At 38.5% G+C, this 15,063-nt stretch overlaps 1 protein-coding gene across 2 annotated transcripts in view; it reads left to right on the top strand.

Moving 5' to 3' along the window:
* Positions 1 to 5,181: 5,181 nt before the first annotated feature.
* The window catches only part of tox (thymocyte selection-associated high mobility group box), a 55,599-nt gene continuing 45,717 nt past the window's right edge, over positions 5,182 to 15,063 (top strand). Inside the window, exon 1 of one of the 2 annotated variants that reach the window (XM_055033603.1) lies at positions 5,182 to 5,255. Coding sequence is in view for 1 of the 2 variants with exons in the window: in XM_055033602.1 (XP_054889577.1) it covers positions 10,449 to 10,553 (105 nt within the window). In the remaining variant the exon portion in view is untranslated. Of the gene's footprint in view, positions 5,256 to 10,001; positions 10,554 to 15,063 lie in introns of those variants that run through there. The other variant, XM_055033602.1, reaches the window with a different exon arrangement.

Raw genomic sequence — 15,063 nt, 5'->3', positions numbered from 1 at the left:
GAATGCAGCATGCAAAAACGTCAAGCATAGAGGAATAAAAGCAACGTTCCAAGTCTATCGAGGAGGGAGCCATTTTGCAAAGCACTATAATATTCTGAATAAATAAAATTGCAGTTGTACGTTTCACAACGCATTTCCCCAAAAATGACACGCATCCTTTCGCTTGTGGGGTCATTCGTAGTGTAATTTCAGAAAACAGTTTCTGATTGTTTATTTGCACAACCTGGACAGAAATATTCACTTGCTCTCCAGGTCAAGCAGATCAAGTGAGGCTTAATGCATTTTCAACCTACTCAACATAGCTTGGGATAATAAAGGAGCGTTCCTCCATTCTCAAGGTTTGGAAGGTCTTCGTCACGCTGATCCAGGGACGTGGCTTTCCTGCCTCTCTGTTAGAAACTTTGTGATCAAATTTTATTTGTTTGGCACATTTCAGCAGCAAGGCATTTCAAAGTGCTTTACATCATAACAACCACAAAGTCATCCAACATAGAACAATCAAAACAATACATTTGATCAAGGGTCATCGTTAAATTCGTAGTTGATTATGTTTCAAACGCAACTCTGGTTTTTAGTCGAGATGTAAAGGAAGTCAGTGTTTCTGCTGTTTTATGGTTTTCTTCGTTTGTTCCAGATTTGTGGTGCATAGAAGCTGAATGCTGCTTCTGACGAGACTCATGTAAGCATGTAGTGCCTCTCTGTCTAGTTGGAACAGACCAGGCTGAACAGACACTCAACATGTCTGCTTGCTGTTAATAAAGTGCTGAGAGGAGCTCCGAGTCACAGTTCATTAGGGGAAACTTATTTTGCTTCGTTTTCATCTTTTGCCATCGTCAGTCATCGTCATTGAAAATGAAGGCCCTAAAACTGTTCCTCGTCACACGTCTCAATAAATACCATGACATTTCAAATCAGGCGCATATTTTATTTTATTTTTTATTTTTTGTCATCCTGAGTTTTATTCTTTCCCGGGTTTTTTTTTTTTGTGTGTTTTTTGGGGGGGTTTTGTTTTGTTTTGCACTCTTCTTCACATGCTGCATCTCCGCTGTGCCCACACTGGCATTTAAGTGCATTTGAATTGATTTGAGAGTGAAACAGAAAGAAATAGATGGAGAGAGGAAAGGAGGGAAAGGGGGGGGATGGGAGAATGTTGCCATGACAACTGCCATAATAATCATCCTAATGATTGATGTGCTGCGCTGCAGTTCTTCCTGTTTTTACTCTCTCTCTCTTTCTTTTTTCCCCTCTTTCTTTTTCACCCTCTCAGTTTGCCTCTGCCTGTCTGTTGGTGTGCTTCCCTCCTTGCATGGTTTGTGTTTTCTGTGCCACTGTTACACAGCACACTCACGGTATAACAAACAAATACTCATTAAAAATTTGTTTTTTTTTGGTGTGAGGGGGGAACAGAAAAAGACTATCAAATATAGCAAATTGTCCAAACAACTCAGAATGAACAAATCCCAGAGCTTTGTCTGATATCAAATGTCCTGTTCAGGAGTCTGAATCAATCTTTCTGTGTCATTGCATTAGTCTAGTCAGGCGTTGTGTCTGGCTGTGTATGGGAGTGTGTAGGCGGGAGCAGTGTCATGATAGATAGTCCTGTAATATAAAACATGGAGTTATTTCTCTAACAGGTTACTTCAGAACAATTCAGTTAGAGAAAAAAGGCAAAATATTTCGAGATGAATGTTATTTATATTTGTTGTTTTCTAACGTAACAGATGAGAGTCGGTGTCGTCTACGATGTGAGATAATTCTGACATAAAAACACCAAGGTAATTTACTTTTCAGTTTTTTTTGCTTGTTTTTTTTTTGTGCAAAAATCTCTGATTATGTTGATTAAAATGGCAAACCTAAATTTTCCCACTGTGTCTATTTCTATTCTATTCTATTCTATTCTATTCTATTCTATTCTATTCTATTCTATTCTATGTGGCCAGGTTTTAATTCTTCGACGTTCAGATCATCGGCGTCTTCAGTGAGTCCTCTGCCACATTAACAATTAAGTCTGCTTTCTAATTGCCTTTGCAATCTCTTTACTTTTCGACTGTGTGTGTGTGTGTGTGTGTGTGTGTGTGTGTGTGTGTGTGTGTGTGTGTGCGTGTGTGTGTGTGTGTGTGTGTGTGTGTGTGTTTGCCCAGACTCAAGACTAAATGTCAAAACGCAGTAGACCTCATCGTCACAATGTTCTTGATTCAAACCGACAGGCTGTCAACAACGCACCCATCTCTTTTCCTTTCTTCTCCTGATTCTTCTCCCCATTCGCGGTGTGATCATTGAGGTTAACACATATTTCCTCGGCACACAAATATTAAACATAAAAAAATAAAACTGTACCTGTACTGTACTGTGAAACTTTTTTAAAGGGGAAGCATTATGTGAAATCTACTTTTTTGAGCTTTATATCATGTTGTAATGTTATTCCCTCAACAACAACAACAAAATAACTGCAATGTTGCCTTGATTTTTTTTTTTATGCATATTTGAGAAATCCTTCAATCTCCCATGGCAACAATTCAACTGATCGCATGTACCTAGCGGCACCTTTGAGGTCGAAGCTCCTCCTCTGAGCTGCAGTTTCCAATCTTCCGCCTCACCGAACAGCCCTGTCTCTCAACCGCCCCACTCAGCTCCTTCAGACTAGCCAGCAGCAATTAGCAAACACCTGGAGGAACTGGACATCTGCTGAGCTCATTATACGACCTGCTGCTCAGTGCAACTCCAGTAAAAATGTTGCTACAGAGTAAATATGGTAGAGATGTAGTAGATCAGGGATTTTTAAAGAGACAGGGGCCCAATTTCAAGACGTTATTTTTAATAAGTTACATTTAACATATTTATAATATATGCAACAACTGAAGGCAACATAGTTATTTGATCATGCTATAAGATGACACTATGTGCCTGGAAAAAGGATGAGAAAATACTTGAGAAAAAATCTGTTTTCTAACTAATGTAAAATTTAGGACACACTGTAATCAACAGCTTGTGTTTGTGTTGAAACACCTTGAGTGAAACCAGTCTCTGATGTGAGAACGATGACAATTTGCAACACTTTTCACTTTCAGCCTGAGGGGAGATGCCTGAGGGTTTTTATGCATTTCTTTATTTATTTTGCACGTGCTACTTGTTTTAAGGCGCTCCGCAGTATCTTACTGAAAAAAGACGTAGACTTTGACTTTCCTTTAACACTTTCATGTTTCCAAATTTTCAGTCAGTCCTTGTTCTTTAATCATTACCATGTTGAAGGTTCCAGTTCTGCTTCAGCTTTGTTTTTTTTGTTTTTGTATTTTTTGTTTTTGTATTATTATTCTTTTAGAGAAGAGTTTAGATTTTTCAGTTGCACCTTCTGATCTGTGGAGGAGATGATATTGAATCCTATCATCAGGGCTGGCCATATTGATCTAAATATTGATACCATCGGTACCAAGGTGAATGTTGGTATCTGATCAATACTAGTGTGATGAGATTTATGCTTTTGTTTGACGTTTCCCCTCTATATGTCCAGGAAATTACTTGAATTTGCTCACAGTGTTTCCACTCCAACACTGTTTAAGTCTTTGTCTGCTTTTATTCACACAAACTTCAGTCTGACCTTGATGTTCTTCTTAGAGAGCTAAAGCCTCCTTCTTGTTCACATTTCATTAAAGATAAAGGGTTTTCTCTTCTGAAGAATCGTAGAAGTCAAAAATGCTATAGTTTCAGCCTTATTAGGGTAGAAAAAATAGAATAATGATTATTACCTCAGAATAACTCTGGCAGATTAATCAGCTCGGGCCTGACTTATCTAGGTTATTTTATATTTTCAGCCACAGATGATCAAATACCGACCAGCTTCCTTTAAAAAAATGCCATTTTATCTCTGAAGTGATGGGAATTTCTGTCATAATCTCACCTGCTTCACATTTTATTAATCGTGGAATGAATCAGTGGAAAACCTTTTGCAGCTGAAAGGCAAGTTTAGTTTTTATGGGTTTTCACTGCCACTGACAGGATGATGCTTTGTGTCGTGAGTCATCTCATTCTTTTCAAAACAGCCACCAATGAGCTTTTACTATACAAATCTAATTTCTCATTTTTAAGATCTCACTTGGATCTAGACAATGAAGAAGAAAGATTTTCATCTGAACCACACATATTTCACATGGTTGACTTTCGGAAACAAATGGCGATTGGTGACTGACTCGATGCTCCAGCAGGCAGCAGAAATGAATTTTAAAACAGTAACACAAATATATGCTGGCTGAAATGCATTGGTAGGTTTTCTATCACTCTGAGCAAGTCACCCTGAGTGGTGGTGAAAAATATGTTTCTGCACTGCATTTATTCTTCTGCGGCAGCTTGTAATTTGAAGACAAATTCCCCAACCTCTCTTCTAGATGTACCCCACTTCTTTATTTTTAAATAGGAGGCTTGAAGAAAAAAATTAACTACAGTAAGTGTGAACACACAGATCGCAGGGTGATGAAGACTTGAGAAACTATCAGTCACCTCTTATTTGGACAACAAAAACATTTACCTTTCACTGCTTCTTTTTATGACTTTATGTAAGCCAAGAGGTGTGCAAACGTCACCTATTGTTGAATTGTTTTACCGAATTCACTTTTTCGCGCACAGTGATTTAAATCTTTTTTTTTAAAAGCACAATTTTGCGCAAGGTACTTGAAAGCTGAAGACCAGAAGATACTGGAAAATCATGATGGACTTTTATTAGGTTCCATGAATCTTTCAAATTTAAGTACTGTGATTGTCAAAAATCCAAATGGTGAACAAAATAATATAATAATAATAATAATAATAATAATAATAATAATAATAATAATAATAATAATAATAATAACAGTACCAGTTCCAGGTTCTTAAATTTTATTTTATTGCTGAGCATTTTTTAGGCTCTGACATCCATCCTGAGCGTTTATCCTCTTTCTGGACTGATATCAAATTGGTACCACACCTGCACTTCATCAGGTCGTACCACAATATAACAGAAGAAACTAAACAATAAAATCTGAACAGAGAAACAGGAGCAGGATTATAAATCTTACTTTACACACTAATCTGCATAATTAAATGGTCTGCAAAATAAAACATGTTGTACAGGTTAGTTTAAAGAAAAACAAACAATGCAACATTAAACAGAAAGCCCTCCAATCCCGGTGATGCAATCAGCGACGTCATCCAGCCGTTTTAACAGGAAATGCTGGGTCGGCCCCTCCCACCTGCTCATCTGTTTCATCTGAAAGGAACAAACTGTGGTGAGTAAACAAGAAAAACAAAACAAATAATTCACCATAAATTTACCTCGAAAGAAAAGAAACTTATTCAGCCAGTGGTCCAGAAGTGATGGCTTTAACTGAGACATATACGTAGATGTAAATTGCAGCATAATGCTAAAACAAATGAACTAAAGCTATAAGGTGCAACAGCAATGTTTGAATTAGAGCAATTAGGGACAAATGCCAGCTGTAAACAACAGATCACGTTAAAGTAATACGGTCTGCTAGAATTCAGATTCATATAAAATAAACCATAACCTTGGAGATATTTGCTCAAATGAAAAATGAAATCCAGATGTACAGAAATGGGATTTAGACATGGTCACACCATCTTGACAAGGCAGTTTTGTAAGAACGTTTTCCAGAAAGATTGTCTTGAAATCATGACTCCTTGATTTTATCTGTTGGTTCGGCATGGCGGCGCATCATCACAATTGAGCTCAAAATCCATGGTCTGAACTTGTATCAAATGCAGGCATCAATATTTTACTGATAAGAAGAAGCTGGTGCTTCAATCTGACCAATGCATTGCATAATAAAGTAGTCCAATATGAAATAATAATGAGATTTGGTGTAAAACTGGGTGGAGGAATAAAATGGCTCTGAATGATGCATCAAGCCTCAGCTAAAAATGTGCAAATGAATTCAGTGGACTAAGCATTCTTCAGAAATGGGACAAACCTGTCCATCTTAACATGTGTGAGTTACATAAAAAGAGAAAAGATGTTAAAAAAAATCATGGGTTAGTTGGCTTAAGTCTTCAGCATTGTTGTCCTGGTTTGAGCCATTTGCTGCATGTCTTCACCCAATTTTCTGTCAATTTTTAGCTTAATAAAGGCCATTAGTGCCAAAAAATTCCTAGAAAGTAATCAATATAATTTTATTCACTCGTATCTGTCCCATTTTGATTTTAAAGAACTTTCCTACAACTTCACAATTTTGTACTACTTTGTGTCGGCCCTTCACATAAAATCCCAGTAAATAAAATGCATCAAAGTTTGTGGTTGTAATGTGGGGAGAGAAATCAAGGCCATATCAATGCAGTAAGAATGAAGATGTATGTTGGATTTAAATTGGTTGGTTAAATAAACTGAATGTTACTCTTTAGGTTGAAATGAAAATCTGGGCTTTAAATATCTCGGGCTGCATGAGAGGATGACCAAAACGAGGAGAATCTGTTAATTAGAACAAGTCTGAGTCAAGATATTGGGAGAAAAGACGGAGGGTAAATACGAATCTAATTTTAAAAGACGAAGAGACAGTCGGAACACACCGCAGTGCATTTAGAAGTTTAAAGAAGCCAAGATGGTCCTTAATCTAAGTTTTCTTGTTGTAGAGACGATGCCTCTGGTCACACCATTTCAGGACCACCTCATTCTATTTCCTAAATATAATGCATTTTCCTTCCAAGCACTTTTCCCAATGAACTCCTTTCTGGTGATTTCCTTCCATCTCTTGCATCCCCTCTTTCATCCAGGAAAGCTGTAAAATCTGAAGGGCTGGCTGTTTTCACTCAAGGGTGGATTGCTGTGCTATGAATCTATAATGTAATCCCCCAACATGAAGAGTCACACATCATTCAAATGCTACAGCACATTACAATTTCCACCCTTAAGATATGATGGAAAGTTCCTGGATGGGAATCTGAGAAGTGTATGAGGTAAAGAAAGAGCAAGAAGCAGGATGCGTGTGCGTGTGTGTCTGCGTGCGTGCGCATGCGTGTGTGTTTGCTGTTTTTATATCTTTATGCGTTTTTGGGGTGTTTGCTTGAAATAGCGTTTGTATGTTTACAGTTGTGTGCAGGCATCTGCGCTCGTTTCACTGTTTCTATGTGTGTGACTGTGTGCATGTTTAAGCGAGCGTATATTTAACATGTATGCATTGGATGGGTTTAGTGCACATGTGAATGTGGTTTCATGTGTATTTGAAGTGTGTGTGTGTGTGTGTGTGTGTATTCATGGAGTTTTATGGAGAGGAACTGTGTGGGGGAGGAGAATGTGGAAGTGAATTATGCCTTTTTCAGAGGGGAGGGGCGCATATATGTATGTGCGTATTTGGGGGGGGGATGGGTGACTGTATGTTCACTAAGTATGTGTTGGCTCGTCGGTAGTGTGTACGTATGTATATGGGTGTGTGTGAGTGCGCTGTAAAGCAGAAAGCGCAGTTTATGACACCGAGCTGTGAGATTTTAAACCCTTCAGTGTGTTCCATGTATTTTTATGTTTTTCCATCTGTGTTTCCCACATATATATACTTATATATTTGCATATGCGGACACATGAGACACCATTAAGAGTGTAATTAGAAATGGGAAGGCATGTACTTTATGTATTTGAATCGAGATGTTTTTTTTATTACTTCTCATGCTTTCATGACCATCTGTCTAAGTGTACTATATAGTCTATGTATATACTGACGTGGGTGGGCAGCAGTGGGTCTCTTTGTTTCTATACGTCTATGAACGTATATTTTTGTACATAATGCATTTAAAGATTTCCCAGCCAAAGGAAAAACAACAGACTGCCTGTGTGAGGTTTGAACTGAATATTCTGTCTCCAAAAGAGAACGGTTTGTTCGCAAAAGATGACCTCTTCCCAACTTCTTCAAGTTAGTTGGAACATTTTTTCATAACTCCTACATAGATGCAAAAACCTCCTTTTCATTATAATTGGTATATATAGTCAGTGAAATTGAAACGCATAGAAATAATAATAATTTAAAAAATGCTAACCTATAGCGTTCAGGTTAGATCTGCTGTTTAAATTTGGCTGCAGATTTTCTCCTGGGAAAATTCTTTTCTGCAGGATCTTATTATTTTATGGTCTGAGCGGAAAGATCACAAGCAATGAGGTTTCACTAAGCAACCACAATAAACGTCTGTCTAAACTACAGGTTACAGTAGATGGTGGGAGTTTTGCATGTCACACCTCCCACTTAGAGCTTTCAGTGTTAGGTAATGAGAGTTACTGAGTGACTTTCTGAAACCGACATCCAGATGTTCATCCACATTATGACATGTTTAGAAGTTAAAGGAAACATTGGTCTGTTTTAAAATACATACATTGAGTTTGTTGTAGTTAGAACCAAATGGCACAGTCCTTCATGAGACAAGTCGATTGAATTTTATTCATCATGTATCGTTTTAAAGGATTGTCTTTCTATTTAATTTCTAAACACATGTTGGACTCCCTAAGTTTTAAGTTTTAGAATAATAAAAAAAAGTATTTTCTTGTGATAACTTCTGCTGTATTCTAATTTACTTTGTTGCGCTAAACTTCTAATCCAATTTTAGTGCCGAGTGCATAAACTGTGATGGGAGCTAATTGCCAAATTATTTGCTCACCTTGCAGCTTTCATTTATTTATTCTCAAAAATATCTTTACATATTTGACACAAACCATGATACTCCCTACATACACATCCTCATGTACGCATTCAATGCAAAGGACAATTTAAAACTGTAGAACACGTCTAGAACAAGAAAACATGCAAAATAAAAAAACAGGCTTCAATTTGAACCTAGAATTTTTTTATATTTTTTTCTAATTACATCTGAATTCAATTATTTAGAAAAATACTTTTATTATTCCCAAAGGGAAATTAAATGTTGTGGAAGCTTTCCTTCTCCAAGGTTCTTCAAAGTATAGTTGCAGACGCTGACGCAGGAAGCCTCTCCTGTAGCAACCTGTTTTATAGTGGAAACAGACAAAAAAACTCTCTGACTTAAGACTCTCTGTTGTTGTATGACAGTCTGAAGAAGAGGATGGTAAAGGTTGTCCATAATTTAAATTTTCTTGATTTTATGAAGGATCATTCTTTGCTCCATCGTCTCTGGAGTTTCCACAGTCGTCCCCAGAACAGAACCAACCTGCTTCATTGAGTTGTTGGTGGTTTTAAGTCCCCAGTTCTGCCCCAGCAATTGACGGCAGAATAGATAAATCTCTCTGCAACAAACTAAAAGAACACATGCAACACAAACACTAAAGAGCTGGAGCTTCCTCAAGAAGTGAAGTCTGCAGACAGCTTGTCAAAGTGAAGCCTGCCGTGTCCCTGCTTACCTCCACTTCGTCTCCCATGATAGGAATAGGGTTGGCCACTCAACTTAAATTGTTACATATTTACATTTTAATCATCCTGTATCAGCACTCCATTTTACCAAAAGTGGGTAATTGCAGCCAGATTAAGAAACTGCTTTCCTTTCATTTAAATTGTGTGTATACATAAAAGAGTTGCACATTTTCACAAAGTTAATGGATTTACTGTGAATACATGCAGCTGCATATAAATAAAACGTATATATTTAAAACGCACTGAGCCAACAAGCCAAAGTAGAAACAAAAAATGTATGAGTTTGTGCCTCTAGATTGATTTTACACTCTTTTACCTCTAGAGGGAGCAGCTGCTACCGTTTACTCCAGACTCCTGGTGTCAAGATGGAGTCAAAAGGAAAACCGTGAGATTACCAAAATAAAGTCCCTCTTCCTGACGCTGAGTTTTCCAGCAAATGGGAAAAGTCAGAGGAGTTATTTGGCCTCGTCGGTGTATCAATTGCATTTCCAGCAAATAAAAGCCACTTCGTCACTTTTAACATCGGGCCTTTCGTCGAAACAAAACCTCGCCTTTTATTTTGGTAACAAACGCAGTTCATTTTGTCCGTGCGCAACGCGCGCAGCTTGCTCTGAGAGCTCTTTGTATGACTGGTCCGCAGCAGCAGAGCAACATTGACCAACAGAGTCCCAGCCAGGGACAGGCAGGTTCACCGACGTCCTTCGTCCCCGACGCGCACCGCGGCAGGACCCGGACCCTCACAAAAGGAGGGATAAACTAACTGCGCTCCTTTCTTTCTTTCTTTTTTTTTTTCTATCATTGGAAGCGATTTGCTTTTTGAAGCGCTTTTCACCGAGAACTTTGGTCCTCCGAGGCGCAGCCAACTGGAGCTGGAGAGCCGGCGTGCAGAGAGGAGCGCATCCAGCCTAAACTTTACAAAACCTCCTTTTATTTTCCTGACTAGAACCTGAAGACTGCAGCAGCATCACAGACGCTTTCTAGTGGACTAAACCACCCCTCCCACCCCCATTCATTTTCTCTTTTCCAAGTTGTGTTCGTAACTGGCAATAAACAGCAGAAAGTGGAAGAGCAGACGAGAAGGAGACGTGGATGTATTTTTAAGTCATGGATGTAACAGTTTACCCGCCTCCTCCTCAGCCTCTGTCCGCTTCAGAGCACTCCAGGCTGGGGCAGCTCTCCTACCCTGACCCGGCTTTTGGGACCAACAAGGTTTGTGCTTCTTTTTGGTTTATTTTTATGGGGGAAATAAAACCTTTCCTTCTGTCACCCTCCATCCCCAACCCCCTCCTCTCTAGTGTGTCCTCCTCTCTTAATTAAGTGGTAATTAATTGCTTTTTGGGGACCCCTCTTAGTTAATGCAGCCACTGAATGTAACTACATTTACACCAGTCCTCTCTCAGATATTGTTTTTTGTCTACCCCCCCATCCCCAAATCGAGTAATTATTTCACATAACTACCTTCAAAATAGATCCATAATTTGTTTACCACAAAGACCAGATGTAATTATAAGAATGTGCTGCATAGTAAGAAGCAGAAGTGAGAAGATTTGAAAGGCCGTGTCCTATAATCTTTGAGCTGAATTCAAAAGTGGTGATGTATGCTGGAAATGGCAGCATGGTGATTTGCGCTCGGTGTAGACTCTGTTGTCTACTTCCCTCTACAGAGGAGCCAAAGGTCAGTGTCAGACCCACAGCACACGCCAGCTCCATCTCATATTAGTTTTGAGTGTGTATCGAGAAATGCTTCTCTCGATGGTTTCTTAGTGTCTGGGAAATGCCATGTTTATTTGACAATAATGAATGGCTTGATTATTGGATTAGTTTTAGCTTGATGAGCTGAGCCAGCGAATTAATTGGATCTTTTTTTTCTGTCATAGCCTTAAACTAGTCCAGAGAAATTGTGTTTTTGTTCCCGTTTTGCCGTTTTGCACACGTTAACAAAACTTTTCTTTCCCCCTGCACTTTAACCTTTGCACATCGGTATATTTTTGCTCCGTTGTTCAATATTTCTTTTATGAATTATGAAGTTAAATTGACTTGACATGCTCAAATGTTGTACATGATTTCATTTAACTGTATGCGCCATTTCCACTTGACTCATATGGATTATAACCTTAGATCAAAATGGTGGATATTACATATTGAAGTCAAAATGAATAAGCACAACTGAACCATAAGGTACAAATTCAAATGAAACTGCAAGAAAAAGAGAATGTGGGAATACAAATAAAAACTTATGTTGGAGAGACATTAAGTTGAAAAATAAAACTGGAAACTTATTAGTGAGATCGAACGTTCCTGTTTTTGCAATTTTGATGCAGCGCCTGAAGTCTCTGTTGGCTAGAAGACGAGCGGAGTGCCTCAGCTTTGGTGATAACATGTTTTCGCCAGAACTAACCAGTTTTTGTGAGTTTTCCACTGTTGAACAGGGATGTTGCCTCTGAGCAGGTTCCTCCTGCCACCATAGAAGAGTCTACTGAAGAGAGGCCTGTGGTTCTTCAGCAAACTATAGCCGATTATTCTGTCACAGCAACTACGTTTATAACTTTTAAAGAGTCACTTAGTGAACAAATGCTGAACACATTTCTGAAACCTGGCATTCTAACTTCAGACTTGAATCCTTTCGCAGCGTTTACACTGCAAAACTGTATTATAATCGTTTCATATTTAGAGAAAAGTTGGATCATTTCACAAACATTTAATGACTAAAGCCTGAGATGTTTTTTTTAATCTGCAAATCAAAATAGCAGAAATTGAAAAATCTAAAAGGTGGCTTCGAATGAAGGATTTAGCCTTTCACTGCAGATGGCTGTGAAGATAGTTTGATTGTTTTAAATATTTTTAAATCACAGCTAATATTGCTAAAGCTTTAGAGTGTTTTAAGCTAATGTGACTCAGACTTTATCAAAAAGTTTCTGGTAAAGGGGAAAAGTGCCTCCTTATTGTGGTATTTGTCTCTGGAATAAATCTCTGCCCAGGAGATTATTAATTTTTTTATCAGTTATTTAGGAAAAGAAGAGGGTAAAAAGAAAGATCAGGGAAAATAGTTGAAGTGAAAAGATGCTTTTAGAGATTACATGTCTACAGTTTATTGAAATGTATTGGATGAAGGTTGCCTGGTTGTCAACCAGGCAACCTTTCTTAGGTGACATTTCTTAGGAAATCTACCTTTAATGACACTTCTGGCTTAAATCAGTGGCCTTCTGTCACAAACTAGTGTTTATATATGAATCAGTTCATGTTTTTTAGACTAAATGGACATGATAGAATAACAACCCGTCTGCCTGTGGTTGATTGGCTGTCAGCTGATGAACCCTGTGAGCGCTCCTCCATCCAGTCATCGTCATGCAGATTTCTCTCCACTCACCTTAGAAGAAACTTTACCTCAGACACTTTACAGGTGCTAAAAGTCTGTACCGGCTTTAAAGGCACACTGAAAACAAGGAGCATCCTTGATGAGTGACATTTGTATTTTTTTCTTTCAGACTCCAGATGCACTTTTTATTCTCCATCAGTAAATGTTATGTTCTGGTTTTCAATGTCATGTTCAGAAAATGAATCTCAGGCTCTCTCTTCATATTCATGTCATAATATCACAGTTTTATTTTATTGACGTTTTAAGTGAGTCTGCAGGTTGGCTGTCATTCAAACCAACCAAATCCGATGCTTTACCAGCTTACAAGTATATTTTTACTTGAAGTAAAAGATGAAAAAGGGAGTTGAATCAGTTGTAAAGCTGTTTGTAGTAATACCGATACAATTATGTTGACGTGTAAAAGTGCACAATTCCAATTAAAGCATCAAAAAAGTAACTTGCTGCAACTTTAGCTCTTTTTAGTGATGCCGTTCCTTTGGCGTGATTAGTTTTCAGGTGTAAAAGTCGCCAAACGTTGGCTCAGCATTTGTGCTCAGACATTGCTGGAGGCTCTTCTCTGCAGAAAAAAACAAAACAAAACAAAAAAACTACTCCTGCTCTTCTGACTGTGTCTTTGCTAACAGGGTGTGCTTGGTTTAAGCCGTGACAGATTGTGATTGGGAGGTTTGTTCATCCGGTTACCCTCAAACAGCATCTCTGTGCACAACAGGTTGGGATAATCACTTTCCTGACATTTCTTATGTTTATGTCGGTCAGGTAGGAATTAAAACAGCACCATAGCGTACTGATTAACAATTTTGTTGCGTTTTGTTTTCATAAGAGTAAAAAAAAAAGATGCTATACTCTTGTTAGGTGTTTCTGCTAGAAAACCTACTTTTGTATCAGAACACGGGAAGCAGAGATGTAGACGGTAGATGCTGGGGATGTGGAGTATGCGAGCGGTGTGGTGTGGTTGGGGGTAGGGACTGAAGAGAGATACGGAGGGTTGTTGGGGGTAGGGATGTTGTAGATGAGAGGGAAAGAGAGACGGAGAGAGAGAGAATATGTGCATGTGTGTGTGCAGTGGGGGGTGGGGCCACCAAGGTTTGTACTATATTTCTCTCTGTGTGTCTTTTGATTCACGGCAATGTCGGCCTGATAGACGAGATCAAATTACTCTGTGGCTGAACGCATGGACAGAAAGAAGGAGATAAGGCAGAAAAGGAAGAAAGGCAGGAAGTGAGAGAGGAAAATAGGAAGCGGAGGAGAAACAAAATGAGAGGAAAGAAGAAAAGAAGCATTAAATTAGAGAGCTGTGGAGACAGATGTTTAATGTGAAGAGGTGAAAGCAGAGGTGGGAAAAAAAAGGGAAAGAGTCAATGCACTGTTACGACTGAACAGGCAAAATGTCATCACGATGTATACCGATGAAAAGGATTAGCGAGAACCACTTTAACAGTTAATTCTCCACAGATATATTTGGTTATGAAGATGATGTGCAGCAATTCAGCCTCAAACCCTGAAGCAGCCTTTCTTTCCCTGTTGGTGCTGCTGCTCAACCCTTCCTCCCTGTACAGAATAAACATTTCACTTTGCAGTGTTTGGACTTTCAGGCCGACTGCTGGGTCTGAAAACTCATTAAAAGTCTGTAACTCAGTTTCAGGCGTCAATGCGTCTTAAATATGTCCACGTCTCACAGAATAGGCCACAAATGAAATTGGTATTCATTCGTTCTTGATGTTGTAGATCTTGATAACTGAAGGGTTATGTCCTGATTGCAACACTACTGGGACCATGATGCAGTGCAGCCAGCAGCTCGGTTGAAACAAATTTATTGTTGAACTTCTGTCCTTTGAAACATCTTGCTGCTTGTTTAGAACTCAAAACTTTTTATAATTTTAAATTATTATAAGCTATATTATCTTGAACCGTTTACAGGTTTTTTTTTTTTTATTTAAATAGCATGAGCATCTTTGTGTAAACTCAAATTAAACTAATCTCCAAGCAGGATGTGACTCAGAGCCATTTTGATTTGATCATTTGTTTCATTTTTCAATCTTGACTGGCCCAGATAGTGAATAGAACCAAAAGTAGGTGCAATAAAAAGTCCTGAGAAAACTGTCAGTCAAATCTAAAACTTGAGCTCAGGAATCGCTCATCATTCTGTAGTTGAATCACGAGGTCATGTGCACATTTTGAAAACGATGAATAAAATCCAGTCAGAAGTTGGGGGCTATGCAATTCTAGACTCACTGTAATACCAATTACTATTAGTATTTCTACAGATGAGTGGAAAATTAAATCTGCAGCCCAGTGAGCTGCTTGCTGTTGGACAATCCTGTAATTGCAATATTATTGTTGAAC

The sequence above is a fragment of the Poeciliopsis prolifica genome, unplaced genomic scaffold (assembly GCF_027474105.1).
Source record: "Poeciliopsis prolifica strain line A6 unplaced genomic scaffold, Auburn_PproV2 SCAFFOLD008, whole genome shotgun sequence".
Lineage (NCBI taxonomy): Eukaryota > Metazoa > Chordata > Actinopteri > Cyprinodontiformes > Poeciliidae > Poeciliopsis > Poeciliopsis prolifica.
Note: the sequence above shows the minus strand (reverse complement) of the source record. Positions and strands in the feature narration are given on the sequence as shown.